At 44.1% G+C, this 15,627-nt stretch overlaps 1 protein-coding gene across 2 annotated transcripts; it reads left to right on the forward strand.

Annotated features, from left to right (window-relative positions):
• The first annotated feature begins 2,372 nt into the window (after window positions 1-2,372).
• Window positions 2,373-15,008, forward strand: F3 (coagulation factor III, tissue factor). Of its 2 annotated transcripts, XM_003808444.6 has the most exons (6): window positions 2,373-2,681; window positions 3,850-3,961; window positions 8,054-8,253; window positions 10,950-11,128; window positions 11,738-11,897; window positions 13,639-15,008. In XM_003808444.6, the coding sequence occupies exons 1-6, from the start codon at window positions 2,582-2,584 to the stop codon at window positions 13,773-13,775; spliced, it is 888 nt and encodes a 295-aa protein (XP_003808492.2). In that variant the 5' UTR covers window positions 2,373-2,581; the 3' UTR covers window positions 13,776-15,008. The 2 variants fall into 2 exon arrangements, with proteins under 2 accessions (XP_003808492.2, XP_008958771.2); XM_008960523.4 differs by lacking the exon at window positions 11,738-11,897 and having other exon boundaries at window positions 13,639-13,764.
• Window positions 15,009-15,627: the final 619 nt, after the last annotated feature.

The raw sequence follows: 15,627 nt of genomic DNA on the forward strand, positions 1-15,627 counted from the left end.
TGGATGGATTAATTAATCATTCATTTGATGGATTTACCACCCAGTCTTACTTTCCTTCATTGGGAGTCGGAGAAAGCCTGGTGATGGAAGGAAAGCCCCCGGGGTCAGAAGACCAGATCTGCACTGTGTGGTTAGGCAAGCCAGTTTACTCAGATCAGCTGGCCACAGGGTTCTCATCCATAAAAGAATGTCTGTGAGGTTCTCCCATCCTCTGACATCCTAAAATCCAATCAGAAAGGGACTGGTCAAGCCAGAGAGATTATTGTTATAGTTTAGTAACTTTTTGAACTTCTCAGAGCCTCCAAGACAGTCATGGAGGAGGGAACTGTTAACTGCTAAGCTTGACTTTACTGAGGGGAGTAAAAAAAATTGTGTTAAGGTTAGGGAATAATTTTAACAGTCAATTTGTTCTTGTGAACAAATTTCAACAGTGAAATTTTAGATATGTACTTTTTAATGGTGCCCAGCAGCAGTTATTATAGATCAACTGCTGTTTGGCACCATTAAAAAGTACACTTCGCACCGTCAAAAAGTTGATCTGGCCACAATTAGATCAGTCAGGGAAAAACACTTCGCAATGAAATATTATTTACCACGTTTTCTTCCTCCCTCTTCTTGAAAATGGTAATGATTTTAGCATTTTTAAATCTTGAAGAATGTCATTCCGTACTGACTAAAAAGCCTGTGCAAACACCCAACATCTTCTCTTTCCTGTCTATTTTAATGGATATACAAAATAAATATTCATCTAATTTATCAATATTTAAGGCACATTTTGTATCACAATCCAATGGTAAACATTTTTATCAAATGGTTGATCTTGACGTTGTTTAAAGCCCTATATGATTTCAGAAAAGTCAGTGACTCCAAGTGGAATTGCAACAATTTCTTGGGTCTTGTAACAAACCTAAAGTGTAACTATTTCTCTTCAGCTACCTTCAATCCCAGAGAGCAAAGAATCACATCCCAGGTGGGGCTGAAGATCTCTTAGGGAAAATGACTCAGGCTAGAGCCTGCATAAAAAGAGGATTGCATGGCTTAGTTTTGCAAACATAAACTTTGTGGGTTTCAGAGCTGGCAGAGAGCTCAAAGAGGAAATCATCAAGGGCAACTTTCTGCTTCGAGGAAGGAAAGTCTACAAGGGCTAAACCTGGATGTGCTATTTCAGTTCAGGCAAAGGAGGAAAATTAAAATTTTGCACAGTTTTATTCTGTTAAAACAAGTGGTTCAGTAAGCTATATGAAATATGTATATAGTATGCATTAAAATGCAAGACTGACTTCCCTGGGAAAACGTGGGAAAGAAGGAGAGAGGAAACAAACAATTCTTACACTAAGAATTCTCCAGTCGTGTCTTGCAGGCAATATAGAGTAATAATAATAAAAATGACAGGAGATACTTTGACAGGATGGCTTAAAATGCCACTCAATAGATGAAGAGTTGTTCTCATGCTTGGCAAGTTTACAGCAAAGCCCAGAAGGAGAAGCCAGAAAATAATTTAGAAAAACCAAAGCTTAAGACTAGTGGCACACAACTCTGGTTACATTTTTCATTTTCATTTTTGGTTCCTCTGCATTTCGGTGGAACTCAGTCCCACAGATGTCTTCTTCAATGTGGGAACCATCCTTTCTGGAACCACAGAGCTGCAGATGTCACGCTGGAATTCTCCCAGAGGCAAACTGCCAGATGTGAGGCTGCTCTTCCTCAGTCACTATCTCTGGTCGTACCGGGCGATGCCTGAGCCAACTGACCCTCAGACCTGTGAGCCGAGCCGGTCACACCGTGGCTGACACCGGCATTCGCACCACCTTTCTCCTGTTCGACCCGCTAAGGGCCCCGCGCGGTGGGCAGGCCAGGTATTCTTGACCTTCGTGGGGTAGAAGAAGCCACCGTGGCTGGGAGAGGGCCCTGCTCACAGCCACACGTTTACTTCGCTGCAGGTCCCGAGCTTCTGCCCCAGGTGGGCAAAGCATCCGGGAAATGCCCTCCGCTGCCCGAGGGGAGCCCAGAGCCCGTGCTTTCTATTAAATGTTGTAAATGCCGCCTCTCCCACTTTATCACCAAATGGAAGGGAAGAATTCTTCCAAGGCGCCCTCCCTTTCCTGCCATAGACCTGCAACCCACCTAAGCTGCACGTCGGAGTCGCGGGCCTGGGTGAATCCGGGGGCCTTGGGGGACCCGGGCAACTAGACCCGCCTGCGTCCTCCAGGGAAGCTCCGCGCTCGGTGGCGCGGTTGAATCACTGGGGTGAGTCATCCCTTGCAGGGTCCCGGAGTTTCCTACCGGGAGGAGGCGGGGCAGGGGTGTGGACTCGCCGGGGGCCGCCCACCGCGACGGCAAGTGACCCGGGCCGGGGGCGGGGAGTCGGGAGGAGCGGCGGGGGCGGGCGCCGGGGGCGGGCAGAGGCGCGGGAGAGCGCGCCGCCGGCCCTTTATAGCGCGCGGGGCACCGGCTCCCCAAGACTGCGAGCTCCCCGCACCCCCTCACACTCCCTCTGGCCGGCCCAGGGCGCCTTCAGCCCAATCTCCCCAGCCCCCCGGGCGCCACGGAACCCGCTCGATTTCGCCGCCAACTGGTAGACATGGAGACCCCTGCCTGGCCCCGGGTCCCGCGCCGCGATACCGCCGTCGCTCGGACGCTCCTGCTCGGCTGGGTCTTCGCCCAGGTGGCCGGCGCTTCAGGTGAGTGGCACCAGCCCCTGGAAGCCCGGGGCGCGCCACACGCAGGAGGGAGGCGACAGTCCTGGCTGGCAGCGGGCTCGCCCTGGTTCCCCGGGGCGCCCATGTTGTCCCCCGCGCCTACGGGACTCGGCTGCGCTCACCCAGCCCGGCTTGAATGAACCGAGTCCCTCGGGCGCCGGCGGGAGTTGCAGGGAGGGAGTTGGCGCCCCAGACCCCGCTGCCCCTTCCGCTGGAGAGTTTTGCTCGGGGTGTCCGAGTAATTGGGCTGTTGTTGCATAAGCGGACTTTTGGCTCCGGCTTTAACTCTGGGGAAAGGGCTTCCCAGTGGGTTGCGACCTTCAATATGATAGGACTTGTGCCTGCATCTGCACATGTTGGCGTGCAGAGGTTTGGATATTATCTTTCATTATATGTGCATCTTCCCTTAATAAAGAGCGTCCCTGGTCTTTTCCTGGCCATCTTTGTTCTAGGTTTGGGTAGAGGCAATCCAAAAGGGCTGGATTGCTGCTTAGATTGGAGCAGGTACAACGTTGTGCATGCCCCGTATTTCTACGAGGTGTTCGGGACGGCGTAGAGACTGGGACCTGCTGCGTACTGGCAAAGCAGACCTTCATAATAAATAATCCTGATCCAATACAGCCGACGGTGTGACAGGCCACACGTCCCCGTGGGTCTCTGTGGAAGTTTCAGTGTAGCGACGTTTCAGATAAAAGTGGAAAAAGTGAAGTTTGGCTTTTTTCATTTGTATGCAGTCCTAACTCTTGTCACACGTGTGGGATTTGCCTTTTTCCGTAACTTACTGAAAACCCTTCCTGGCGGGCTGAACCTGACTCTTCCTGAGCTGAGTCCTGGACTGGCACACTGATGGCTCTGGGCTCTTCCCGGTCAAGTTATAACAAGGCTTTGCCCATGAATAATTTCAAACGAAAATGTCAAGATCCTTGCCGGTGTCCTGGGATTACAAGGTGAATCTTGTCATGAAGAAATTCTAGGTCTAGAAAAAATTTGAAGATTCTTTTTCTCTTGATAATTCACTAATGAAGCTTTTGTGGTTGAAAAATAAAAAGTGAGGTTTATGGTGATGTCAGGTGGGAAGGAGTTTTATACATCAATACATTCGAGTGCTCTGAAGTGCATGTAATAATAGCTGTTTCTCTGTTGTTTAAAGGCACTACAAATACTGTGGCAGCATATAATTTAACTTGGAAATCAACTAATTTCAAGACAATTTTGGAGTGGGAACCCAAACCCATCAATCAAGTCTACACTGTTCAAATAAGGTAAGCTGGGTACAGAAAAAGAAAATTAAGGTCTTTGATGTTTCTACTCTCCTATGCTGAACAAGAATGTCTTTAAAGCTGATTACTGGATGAAATTATTTAACAGATGACGAAGAAGAAGGGATTCTTGGCAATTCGCTGGCCGGTGTCATACTCTATTAGGCCTGCAACATTTCCAGACCTTAAAATGATAGAACATTTTAATTGTTTTAATTGTTTTTGGAAATGATGGGAGAGTTCCTAAGTGGAGTATAAACTGTGGAGAGATGAACCATCTTGAGTAGGCACTGAAGTGTGCTTTGGGTCATGATAGATTAATTAATCTCTTCTAAACATTAATGTCTTTTTCTGTTGCTGTCTAGACTGTGAACAATGTCTAACACCTTAGGGAAGAGGTGGGGAGGAATCCCAATGTATACATTGCCCTTAAGCAGTGTTTGATTCATTCATCTTTGGACTCCATGAATCGAAATCTGGTAGAATACATGATCTTAGTGGAGGAGGCCAAATGCGTGACTCACTGAGCCTGGCAGAGCAGAAATACTCTGCTGTCTGCACCCTCTGGGTCTGGGGTGGCTCTGCTTCTTGGTGCCTCAACTCTGACTGGCAGCTGTCCCCAGGAGGCGATAATTCAGCATGTTCAATCTAAAGGTTATGTCTTCCTTGATAGTTTTCACCATATTCTTGGCGAGTTTTTGGTTTTTGAAATGTTCTAGGAGGCTTGGTAGAGATCTTATGAAATAGAGAATAGCTGCTGTGGAAATTATTTTAATGCTAATTACATAAAAGTACAAAAGTAGCACCAGCTAAAACAAAAGGTATTTTGCTGTTCTGTTTTGTTTCAGCTTGTGCCAGGCCTTTTACAGCATTAGGAATGCAACTTCTAGATAACGATGCATCTTTTAAGTGAATGTTCTTGTTTTTCAAAATGAACTTCATGACAGCAGTTGCCAAACCAGCAAGGAGAACTTGCATGCATACGTGCATGCATGTGTGGATATGTATGGGGGTGGGGGGAGAGAAAGATGAAGGAATTTCATAACCTGAAATAATGATTACAGTTCTGGTCAAACTTGTCAATTCAGATTTCACCAATTGAGAATTAGTAAGTAATTTCTCTGATACAGGCCTGAAGTTTACCTTAGTAAACATTTTACTTCCATATGGTAAAAATTAGATTTTGGGAGGAATGCTTACCTCCTAAATATATTCAATCTAATATTTGAGGGACACATGGGAATATATTTATGATTCATCTGTTTTTTAAACATAAGCCTTTGTTAACTGTAAGTTCTTGAACTTTATAAGGCCGCTGTTATTTAAATGAGCACAGCTCCTGATCTGCAAACAACAGAACGCAGGGCTACAGCTTGGGGAATGCCAGCCGACTCAGGGTGGTCCCATGGACTGAACAATCTCTTGCTGCTGTACTGGAGGGCCTGGGAGCTTTTCCATCAGCCTTTGCCTGAGGTGTGCACTCTTCTCCTGCCCACCCCAGGAATAAATGAGATTCCTGGTTAAAAAGGACCAGAGCAGTCATTTTACAGTTGAGGAAACTGTTGCTCTGAGAAGTGAGGGATTTATTCATGACTACACTGATGGTGAGTGCCCATGTCAGGTCTGGAACCAAAGTCTACCCAGTATCCACACACCACCACCCCTCAGGTGGCTCTGCCACAGTCTGATGGGAGGCTCCAAAGCGGGAGGAAGAAGGAAAGTCTTGCCCACTGCATCTCCTCAGTTGGCCTTCCTCTCTGCCTGTTTTCCCTCCCTACAGTTAGCATCTTAAGCAGCTGCCCCTCTTCCCTCCCGACTGCTCTCACTACTGCAGCCTGGCTCCAGCCGCAGGACACTACTGCTGTGCAGAAGCCCCTACTTGGAGCTCCAACTGCATTTTTCACCTTTGCTAACAGTTTTCAGTGGTGGTTGGGAAATGTTATTGGCTTAAGCCTTAGCACAAACCGTCACCGGTGATATTCATTCCATGGAAATGTTCTGAATTCTAAAGCTGAATTTACAAGCTTCTGGAAAACAACCTGCAACCAAATTAGTGGCTGAATTTTTTAGTTAACTCAAAATTCCAAATCAGAGGGTTTTGCAATGCCTGGAGGAACCTTGGAAGCTTTTAAAGTGTTAATGCTATTAATGGCATTCAGAGGGATTTTCTACAGAATTGTCCCTTCATTACCTGTTTATACAGTTTTACTACTTACCATGGTACTGTATAAATCCTTGTGCTAAATTTTGCTATAGAGTATGTGGTCCCTGCTGTGAGCTGGGAGGAACCAAATACTGTATCTCTATGTTACATAGAAAGCCCTAGGAGACTTTCTCCTGTTATCTGAACAACTATTTGCTGTACTGATAAAAAGGAAACAGCATAGTCTCATTCACTTTTTGAAATGGAAATGATAAAATAAAACACATTTTGGTCATTCGGGAACAAAATAGCCTCTCTACTTTTATCACATAAAATTAAATAAATAGAAACCAAAATATTTCAGTATCAATCTTAGTTTGTGCACTTTAGGATAAAGAATGTGTTTACCCAAATCCTTTTGGCCTGGTTACTTAGTTCAGATTTTGAAAGAAAATATATTTGTGGCTTTTATGTGTGAATTTAGACAATGGAATCCATGTGGTGCCTTGTTTTCCCTGAGATTATGTATTAATTCAACCTGTAAATGCAAACCATCTAATAGTCAGCGAGACCCTATAGCCCTGCTGCTTAATGGGGGCACACAAGGGCATGCAGCCCTCGTACCAGGCAGACTGTGTTCATATTAACAGCATCATGGAGAAACTCATGCTGGGGGACAGGGGAGGGAGATGTAAATGCCCAGCAGGGAGATCTGGAGATTCCTGGAGCAGGTGGAGTTGGGACCTGGCCTTGAACGATGGGGTCTGGCTCTGGCAGTCAGTAATGCCAAAGGGAAGAGCAGCATAACTGTCACTTTCCATGGGACAGAAGTGTGTGAATCAAGTTGCAGTGACGCTTCACCTATTTATTATTTTGGTTATTTAGAAGAATTTCATTGTCAGTAGAAGTCCTTTAAATCATTTCCCCTTCAATGACGTCTCACAAAAGAAAGATCTGTCTTTAGCTTTTTAGTCTCAGACTTTATTAGACAGATACTACCTGTACTGTTATTCTGTAATCTTTGTTGGGATGGATTCACATCTTGCAAAGGAAGGGAGGCATGTAGTATAATGGGGCAAACAGACCCAGCTCTGCCACTCGTTAGATATGTGACCTTCTGCAAGTTGCTTAGTGCCTGTGAGCTTCAATGTCCTCATGGATAAGAAAGATCCAACACCTTCTTGGAAGGATTATATCAAATGAAGTAACATGAGTAAAGGGCCCAGCAGAATACCTGGCATATAGTGGAGTCAATGAATGATTAATAATATTATTAATAGTGGTCATGAGAGAATATATGTATAACATGTTATTATGTAGACTCACTATATAGACTCTATTCTACATAGAATATAGAACATTATATAACAAACAACTATAATAAGTAGACTATAGTAAACAACCTCACTTTGTCTCAGTTGCCTCATCTTGATGGAAAACTGCCCTTTCTCTCCTGTTACCCTGACAGAGAGCGTCTACATTCTAAAAGAAAGATATTTAACAAAATGGTTGAGTACAGATCCAAGAGTCAAATAGCTGTCTGGTTCAAAGTCCAGCTGTGTGATTTTGAGCTAGTCACCCAATCTCACTTTGTCTCAGTAGCCTTATTTGTAAAAACAAGGCAAATTACAGAGCCATCCCCTGGGTTGCTATGAGGACTCAAACATGCATCCCAAGTGCTCAGTGTTGCTAGGTATGATGGCTCACACCTGTACATTCAGCACTTTGGGAGGCCGAAGCAGAAGGATCAGCCTGGGCAACATAGCAAGACCCCATCTCTACAAAACAATGTTTAAAAAAAAGCAAAGTGCTCAGCACAGTGACTGCATCATTAGGGTTGATTGTAGGGCTCCTGATGTTAGCACAGAACACCACAGCCAGGAAGCAGTCTATCTTGTTGGGTGCAAATTGTAACATTCCATTTATGTTTCTTCCTTCTTTTCTTTCTTTAGCACTAAGTCAGGAGATTGGAAAACCAAATGCTTTTACACAACAGACACAGAGTGTGACCTCACCGACGAGATTGTGAAGGATGTGAAGCAGACATACTTGGCACGGGTCTTCTCCTACCCGGCAGGGAATGTGGAGAGCACCGGTTCTGCTGGGGAGCCTCTGTATGAGAACTCCCCAGAGTTCACACCTTACCTGGAGAGTAAGTGGCTTGGGCTGTAATACCGTTCATTCTTGTTAGAAATGTCTGAACATTCTCGTGATCTTGTGCCTTTAGGGGCTACGAAATTAAAAATATTTATTCTTTTTTTCTCAGAAACTGGTATGTATCACAGCCCTCTTCACACATTCCAGATGTGGTAGGAGGTTCACAGAATGTGAACTTTGGAGCTGATGACAGTGTCATCAAGTAACTTTCTCCCCCAGTCTGTCCCCAGACCCTGTTACTGTCCTCAGTAACCGGCTGAATGTGTGTTGGGAGAGGGCGGGCCAGGGAAGGGGGTAGGGATGGGAAATCCACCAAGGCCGGGGTTTTAGCTTTTCCCTATATATATATCATGTATCCTGATTTTTCTGTCCCGTTATCACACCAAAAATCCCAGTTGAGGATTTTTCCCAAATGGTCATAAATCAATGAGGAAAGTCCATGGTTTCCCTCTGAGCCCATAATTGGCCTAATTATGCTGACCTTTTCTAATCAGTTGGCCATGATTTGAGTTCCGTGATGTGCCAGCACCTGCCCAGCCATCTGCCTGTCACCCTCGTTCTGGTTTTGGAAAGGTGGAGTACTTTCCTCCTCAGCCTTTGCCCCTGTAAGCTGGCCCTAGGAGCCAGTAAAAGAATGAAGAGAATTCCTGTCAAGTAGGAGATTTATTCTTTTGCCGCAACTGTGGCTCTGAGCTAGGCATTTTAGATAAATGCATGTAGCACATTGAGTAGAGTGAAATTAGCTTCTCCTGTAAGGCCAGCTGGTTAGAATGAAGGTGTTGTGTGAGTGTTAGGCCCAGCGAGAGAGAACAGTTTCTCAAGGTAGGAATGGTGAAGAGAAGGGGTGGACGGACAACCAACCAACCATCCTCCTCTGGTATCTACTTTGAGGGTTGAAATAGGGGGCCTGACCCCAGGTGAATGTGGCTGCCTTCCCAGAGCCCCCATTTGCAAGACCCTCCAGACCCCCAGGTGCTTCTGCTTGTGTCTTTTGTGGCACCAGGCAAGAATGTAGCAGCGTCAGCAGCCCCTCTGGTGACTGTGGCATGGTTGACATTCATTTCCCCCCTAATTAATGGCATCCTCATGATTCTCTTTTATATTAATAGTTCTTGAGTTTTTTTGTAAGCTACTTCAAATCCTTTGTTGGTGCAAGATAGAAGATATTTTATGTGTTTGTTTTGCATGTGCACACACATATTTGGCCTGTGAATTGATGTTTGTTTTCCTGTCATTTAACCAAAGCACATGAGATAATTGAGCCATTGCAGAGACCCAGTGGTTAAATCCGGCTTCTCGAGGTACCAGGGACATTTCCTGGGCTTTCTCACAGCCCTACATATTTTTGAACCTAAAATATCGTAGTTTATGCTACCACCCTGTTCAGTATAGTAGTCACTAGCCACATGTGGCTGTTGACCACTTGAAATATGGCTAATGCTCTAAGTATAAAGTACACACTGGAATTTAAGAAGTGTAGAATATCCCAAAACTTTTTTATATTGATTACACTTTAAAATGATTATATTCCAGATATATGCAGTTGACTCAAGCAATGCATGGCTGAGAGGCACCGACTCCCTGTGCAGTTGAAAATCCGAGTATAACTTGACTCCCCAAAAACTTAACTACTAATAGCCTACCTATCGGTTGACTGTTGACTGGAGCCTTACCAATAAGACAAACAGTCAATTAACACACATTTTTCATGTTGTGTGTATTATATACTGTATTCTTACAATAAAGTAAGCTAGAGGAAAGAAAATGTTATTAAGAAAATTATAAGGAAAAGAGGCTGGGCATGGTGGCTCATGCCTGTAATCTCAGCACTTTGGGATGCTAAGGCGGGTGGATCACTTGAGGTCAGGAGTTCAAGACCAGCCTGGCCAACATGGTGAAACCCCATCTCTACTAAAAATACAAAAATTAGCCAGGCATGGTTGTGGGTGCCTGTAATCCCAGCTACTTGGGAGGCTGAGGCAGGAGAATCACTTCAACCCAGGTGGAGGAGGTTGCAGTGAACTGAGATTGCGCCACTGCACTCCGGCCTGGGTGACAGAGCGAGACTCTGTCTAAAAAAGAAAGGGAAAGAAAGAAAAAAAAGAAAAGAAAAGAAAGAAGGAAGGAAGGAAGAGAAAGAATTATAAGGAAGAGAAAATATATTTACTATTGATAAAGTGGAAGTGGATCATCATAAAGGTGTTCATCCTCGTCATCTTCATGTTGAGTAGGCTGAGGAGGAGGAGGAGGAGGAAGAGCAGGGGCCACGGCAGGAGAAAAGATGGAGGAAGTAGGAGGCAGGCACACTTGGTGTAACTTTTATTTAAAAAAATTTGCATACAAGTGGATCCACAGAGTTCAAACCCATGTTGTTCAGGGGTCAACTGTCTTTGGTTAAATAAAATATATTATTAAAATTAATTTCACCTGTTCCTTTTTACTTTTTCTAATGTGACTACTAGAAAACTTAAAATGACATCTGAGGCTCCATTGTCTTCCCCTTGGGCCAGCACTACCACAGAATGTCTTAGGATTCAGCTCCAGGCTGCCACGCCTGCTTCTTTCAGGGAGCTGGTTCTATGCACATGTTTTATATGAGAGATAATTAAGTTGTCAATTGTGATAACAAAACAGGATTTGACTTTGTACAGAATTCTTTGGTTCCAACCAAGCTCATTTCCTTTGTTTCAGCAAACCTCGGACAGCCAACAATTCAGAGTTTTGAACAAGTGGGAACAAAAGTGAATGTGACCGTAGAAGATGAACGGACTTTAGTCAGAAGGAACAACACTTTCCTAAGCCTCCGGGATGTTTTTGGCAAGGACTTAATTTATACACTTTATTATTGGAAATCTTCAAGTTCGGGAAAGGTGAGCATTTTTTAATTTGTTTTTATGACCTGTTTTAAATTGTGAATACTTGGGTTTTACAGCCCATTTCTTCCCCAATTCAAAAATAGCAGAACAGAGTTGTTGAGAAGGTGATGGAGTAGAAGGGGGAGCGCCCACTGTGGGGAGGGGTGGACAATAGGCCTGGTCCTACCTGTGACTCTGCACTACCTTGTGACTCTGGGCAGGGCCCCCTCAGAGACCCAGGTTCCTCAGCCAACTGGCTGGATCAGGTCATCTCTAAAGGTCCCACCACGCTCACATTTCTCCCTCTATTGAGGATCCCAGGCACAAAATTTGTTTTTGGTTCAATGCATAATACTCCCTTCCTTTTTCTTTTACTGCAGATATCTTCTAAAGGGGCTCAATAGGGTTCAATATGCCTAAATTGGATCTTCTCAGTCTTGGAAAAGGCATTTTTAGCAGTGATCAAGGGAAACTGATTAGCGAAGTCACTTCTAATCCTTCACGTGTCAGCTATGTTCTTGTAGGCTTTGCTTAGAACCTAGGTTTTTACTTCCACAGTGACTTAATAAAGGGGAAAGAATTGACTCAGAGCCCAGATGAATTAAGAACTCTATCTTTTTACAGAAAACAGCCAAAACAAACACTAATGAGTTTTTGATTGATGTGGATAAAGGAGAAAACTACTGTTTCAGTGTTCAAGCAGTGATTCCCTCCCGAACAGTTAACCGGAAGAGTACAGACAGCCCGGTCGAGTGTATGGGCCACGAGAAAGGGGAATTCAGAGGTGAGTGGCTCTGCCAGCCATTTGCCTGGAGGTATGGGTGCTATGGGTGACTTCTGGAGGAGTAGCTCCACCCTCAGGGCTGGGATATACTTCCTTGGTTAAATATTCAGGAAAACAAACTGCCTAGAGGTTTTTTGTTGTTATTTGTTTGTTTTGGTTTTGATTTTGCTTTTGGTTTTGATTTTGCTTTGGTACAAAAAAGATTTTGGACATTTAGAAATGTTTCTGTGTTGATTGTGCCCTTGTATTAGCAGGTGTTTTCTTGAGCACCTGTCATGTGCTAAGCCCTCTGCTGAGCACTGGATACACAAACTGTGTTTAGGATTTAGCAACAAGTCACAGATTTCCCTGGGCATTTTTTCATGCTTAAATTCTAATTCTGGGGGTGGCTTCTGGACCAGCTGCAGCAGGACACAGTGGACATTTGTGAGTACCCACTGTGGGCTGTTGCCACAGAGGCTATAGAGTCTAACCCATCAAGGGAAGGGATTGAGTATATCAAATATACCCACATGCATGCATGTGTGTATATGGCGGACACGTGTGTGTACATGCATGTACATATGTTGGGAGCTCAGGCACATGGTGCGAGGAACGGTCCCTAACCAGAAGTGCTGTGGGCCTTCAGACTCTTGCAGGAAGCTGCAAGCCTGTGTGTCTCGCTCCATGCCTTACAGGGAAAGTATTCTGAGTACTTCCAGTGAAGAAAAGAGTCAGGGGATATAAACGATGGCTTACGCTGGGTGTGGTGGCTCACGCCTGTAGTCCCAGCACTTTGGGAGGCCCAGGCAGGCAAATCACTTGAGGTCAGGAGTTTGGGACCAGCCTGGCCAACATGGTAAAAGCCCATCTCTACTCAAAATACAAAAAGTAGCTGGGTGTGGTTGCACGTGTCTGTAGTCCCAGCTACTCGGGAGGTTGAGGCAGGAGAATTGCTTGAACCTGGGAGGCGGAGGCTGAAGTGAGCTGAGATTGGACCACTGTACTCCAGCCTGGGTGACAGAGCGAGATTCCATCTCAAAAAAAAAAAAAAAGAAACAACGAAGAAAGAAATGATGGCTTAGCTCCATGTGAAGATGATATTTGAACATTTTAAAACACTTTAAATAAACTGTTCTCTCCTGTTTATTGCCACTGACAGGAGAGGTTTCTCTTTACCTCTGGTCCTGCACCCCTCTGAGCCATCCTACCCACAGCCTTCAGTCATTGTCCTAAAGCCTAGCTCTAATTCCACTGCCTCTCCTTTTGTGCACACACACTTCTCTGCTTCCCTGGCCCTTCTCTATCTTGGAGAGGCATTTCAAACGCCACTTCCACCAGAAGGCCTTGCTACTGCACCAACTAGTTACTATCTCTTCTTCACCCAAATCCTGGTAGCACTTTGGATCTCCCACTTTGCACTTAGGGTTCACCTTCTGTTATAATCATTGCCATCAATCTCAGCATCGTTTTTAGGCACTTCTTTCCAGCCATTGTTCTTACCTCCAACTACATATCTTTTCTGGACTGTGCATTATTCAGTTTATTAAATGCCCATTAAATGTGTTTAGCCATTGTCAATTACTCTGAAACATTCAGGGTTTGACAAATTCTTTCCTAATCTAAGTGTGGTGGAAAGAGTGGAAGAAAGTCAAATTGCACAAAAATAGGATGGTGTAATTTGGGGTTATGCCGTCAATTTTGTCCACTGATAAATGGGATTTGAGCTCTCCAAGTTGACTAGATGCCCTTTATTTTTCAGAAATATTCTACATCATTGGAGCTGTGGTATTTGTGGTCATCATCCTTGTCATCATCCTGGCTATATCTCTACACAAGTGTAGAAAGGCAGGAGTGGGGCAGAGCTGGAAGGAGAACTCCCCACTGAATGTTTCATAAAGGAAGCACTGTTGGAGCTACTGCAAATGCTATATTGCACTGTGACCGAGAACTTTGAAGAGGATAGAATACATGGAAACGCAAATGAGTATTTCGGAGCATGAAGACCCTGGAGTTCAAAAAAGCTCTTGATATGACCTGTTATTACCATTAGCATTCTGGTTTTGACATCAGCATTAGTCACTTTGAAATGTAACGAATGGTACTACAACCAATTCCAAGTTTTAATTTTTAACACTATGGCACCTTTTGCACATAACATGCTTTAGATTATATATTCCGCACTCAAGGAGTAACCAGGTCGTCCAAGCAAAAACAAATGGGAAAATGTCTTAAAAAATCCTGGGTGGACTTTTGAAAAGCTTTTTTTTTTTTTTTTGAGACGGAGTCTTGCTCTGTTGCCCAGGCTGGGGTGCAGTAGCACGATCTTGGCTCACTGCACCCTCCGCCTCCCGGGTTCAAGCAATTCTCTGCCTCAGCCTCCCGAGTAGCTGGGATTACAGGTGCGCACTACCACGCCAAGCTAATTTTTGTATTTTTTAGTAGAGATGGGGTTTCACCATCTTGGCCAGGCTGGTCTTGAATTCCTGACCTCAGGTGATCCACCCACCTTGGCCTCCCAAAGTGCTAGTATTATGGGCGTGAACCACCATGCCCAGCCGAAAAGCTTTTGAGGGGCTGACTTCAATCCATGTAGGAAAGTAAAATGGAAGGAAATTGGGTGCATTTCTAGGACTTTTCTAACATATGTCTATAATATAGTGTTTAGGTTCTTTTTTTTTTCAGGAATACATTTGGAAATTCAAAACAATTGGCAAACTTTGTATTAATGTGTTAAGTGCAGGAGACATTGGTATTCTGGGCACCTTCCTAATATGCTTTACGATCTGCACTTTAACTGACTTAAGTGGCATTAAACATTTGAGAGCTAACTATATTTTTATAAGACTACTACACAAACTACAGAGTTTATGATTTAAGGTACTTAAAGCTTCTATGGTTGACATTGTATATATAATTTTTTAAAAAGGTTTTCTATATGGGGATTTTCTATTTATGTAGGTAATATTGTTCTATTTGTATATATTGAGATAATTTATTTAATATACTTTTATATAAATAAAGGTGACTGGGAATTGTTACTGTTGTACTTATTCTATCTTCCATTTATTATTTATGTACAGTTTGGTGTTTGTATTAGCTCTACTACAGTAAATGACTGTAAAATTGTCAGTGGCTTACAACAACGTATCTTTTTCACTTATAATACATTTTGGTGACTGTAGCCTGACTGCACTTCTTCTCAATGTTTTCACATTCTAGGATGCAAACCAATGGAGAAGCCCCTAATTAGATCAGGGCAGAGGGAAAAACAAAAAACTGGTAGAAACCGGCAACCACAGCTTCAAGCTTTAAGCCCATCTCCTACACTTCTGCTCTGTACGTGCCCATTGTCACTTCTGTTCACATGCTACTGTCCCAAGCAAGTGACCAAGCCTGACAATACTTTGTCTACTGGAGTCACCGCAAGGCACATGACAGGGGGCAGGGATGTCGTCTTACAGGGAAGAGAAAAGATAATGCTGTCTACTGCAGACTTGGAGAGATTTCTTCCCATTGGCAGTAGTTTGACTAATTGGAGATGAGAAAAAAAGAAACATTCTTGGGATGATTGTATTGAAACAAAATTAGGTAAAAGGACAATATAGGATAGGGAGAGATATAAGTGGAATGAGATCTCTAGAGTCCATTAAAAGCAAGCTAGGTTGAGAGCTCTTGGAGGGCAGGGACTGGGCCTAGCTCATGGTTTACAGCTCTTGAGGGTGACTGCACAGTGGACTCAGTCAGTCAT

The sequence above is a fragment of the Pan paniscus genome, chromosome 1, assembly GCF_029289425.2.
Source record: "Pan paniscus chromosome 1, NHGRI_mPanPan1-v2.0_pri, whole genome shotgun sequence".
Classification (NCBI taxonomy): Eukaryota; Metazoa; Chordata; class Mammalia; order Primates; family Hominidae; genus Pan; species Pan paniscus.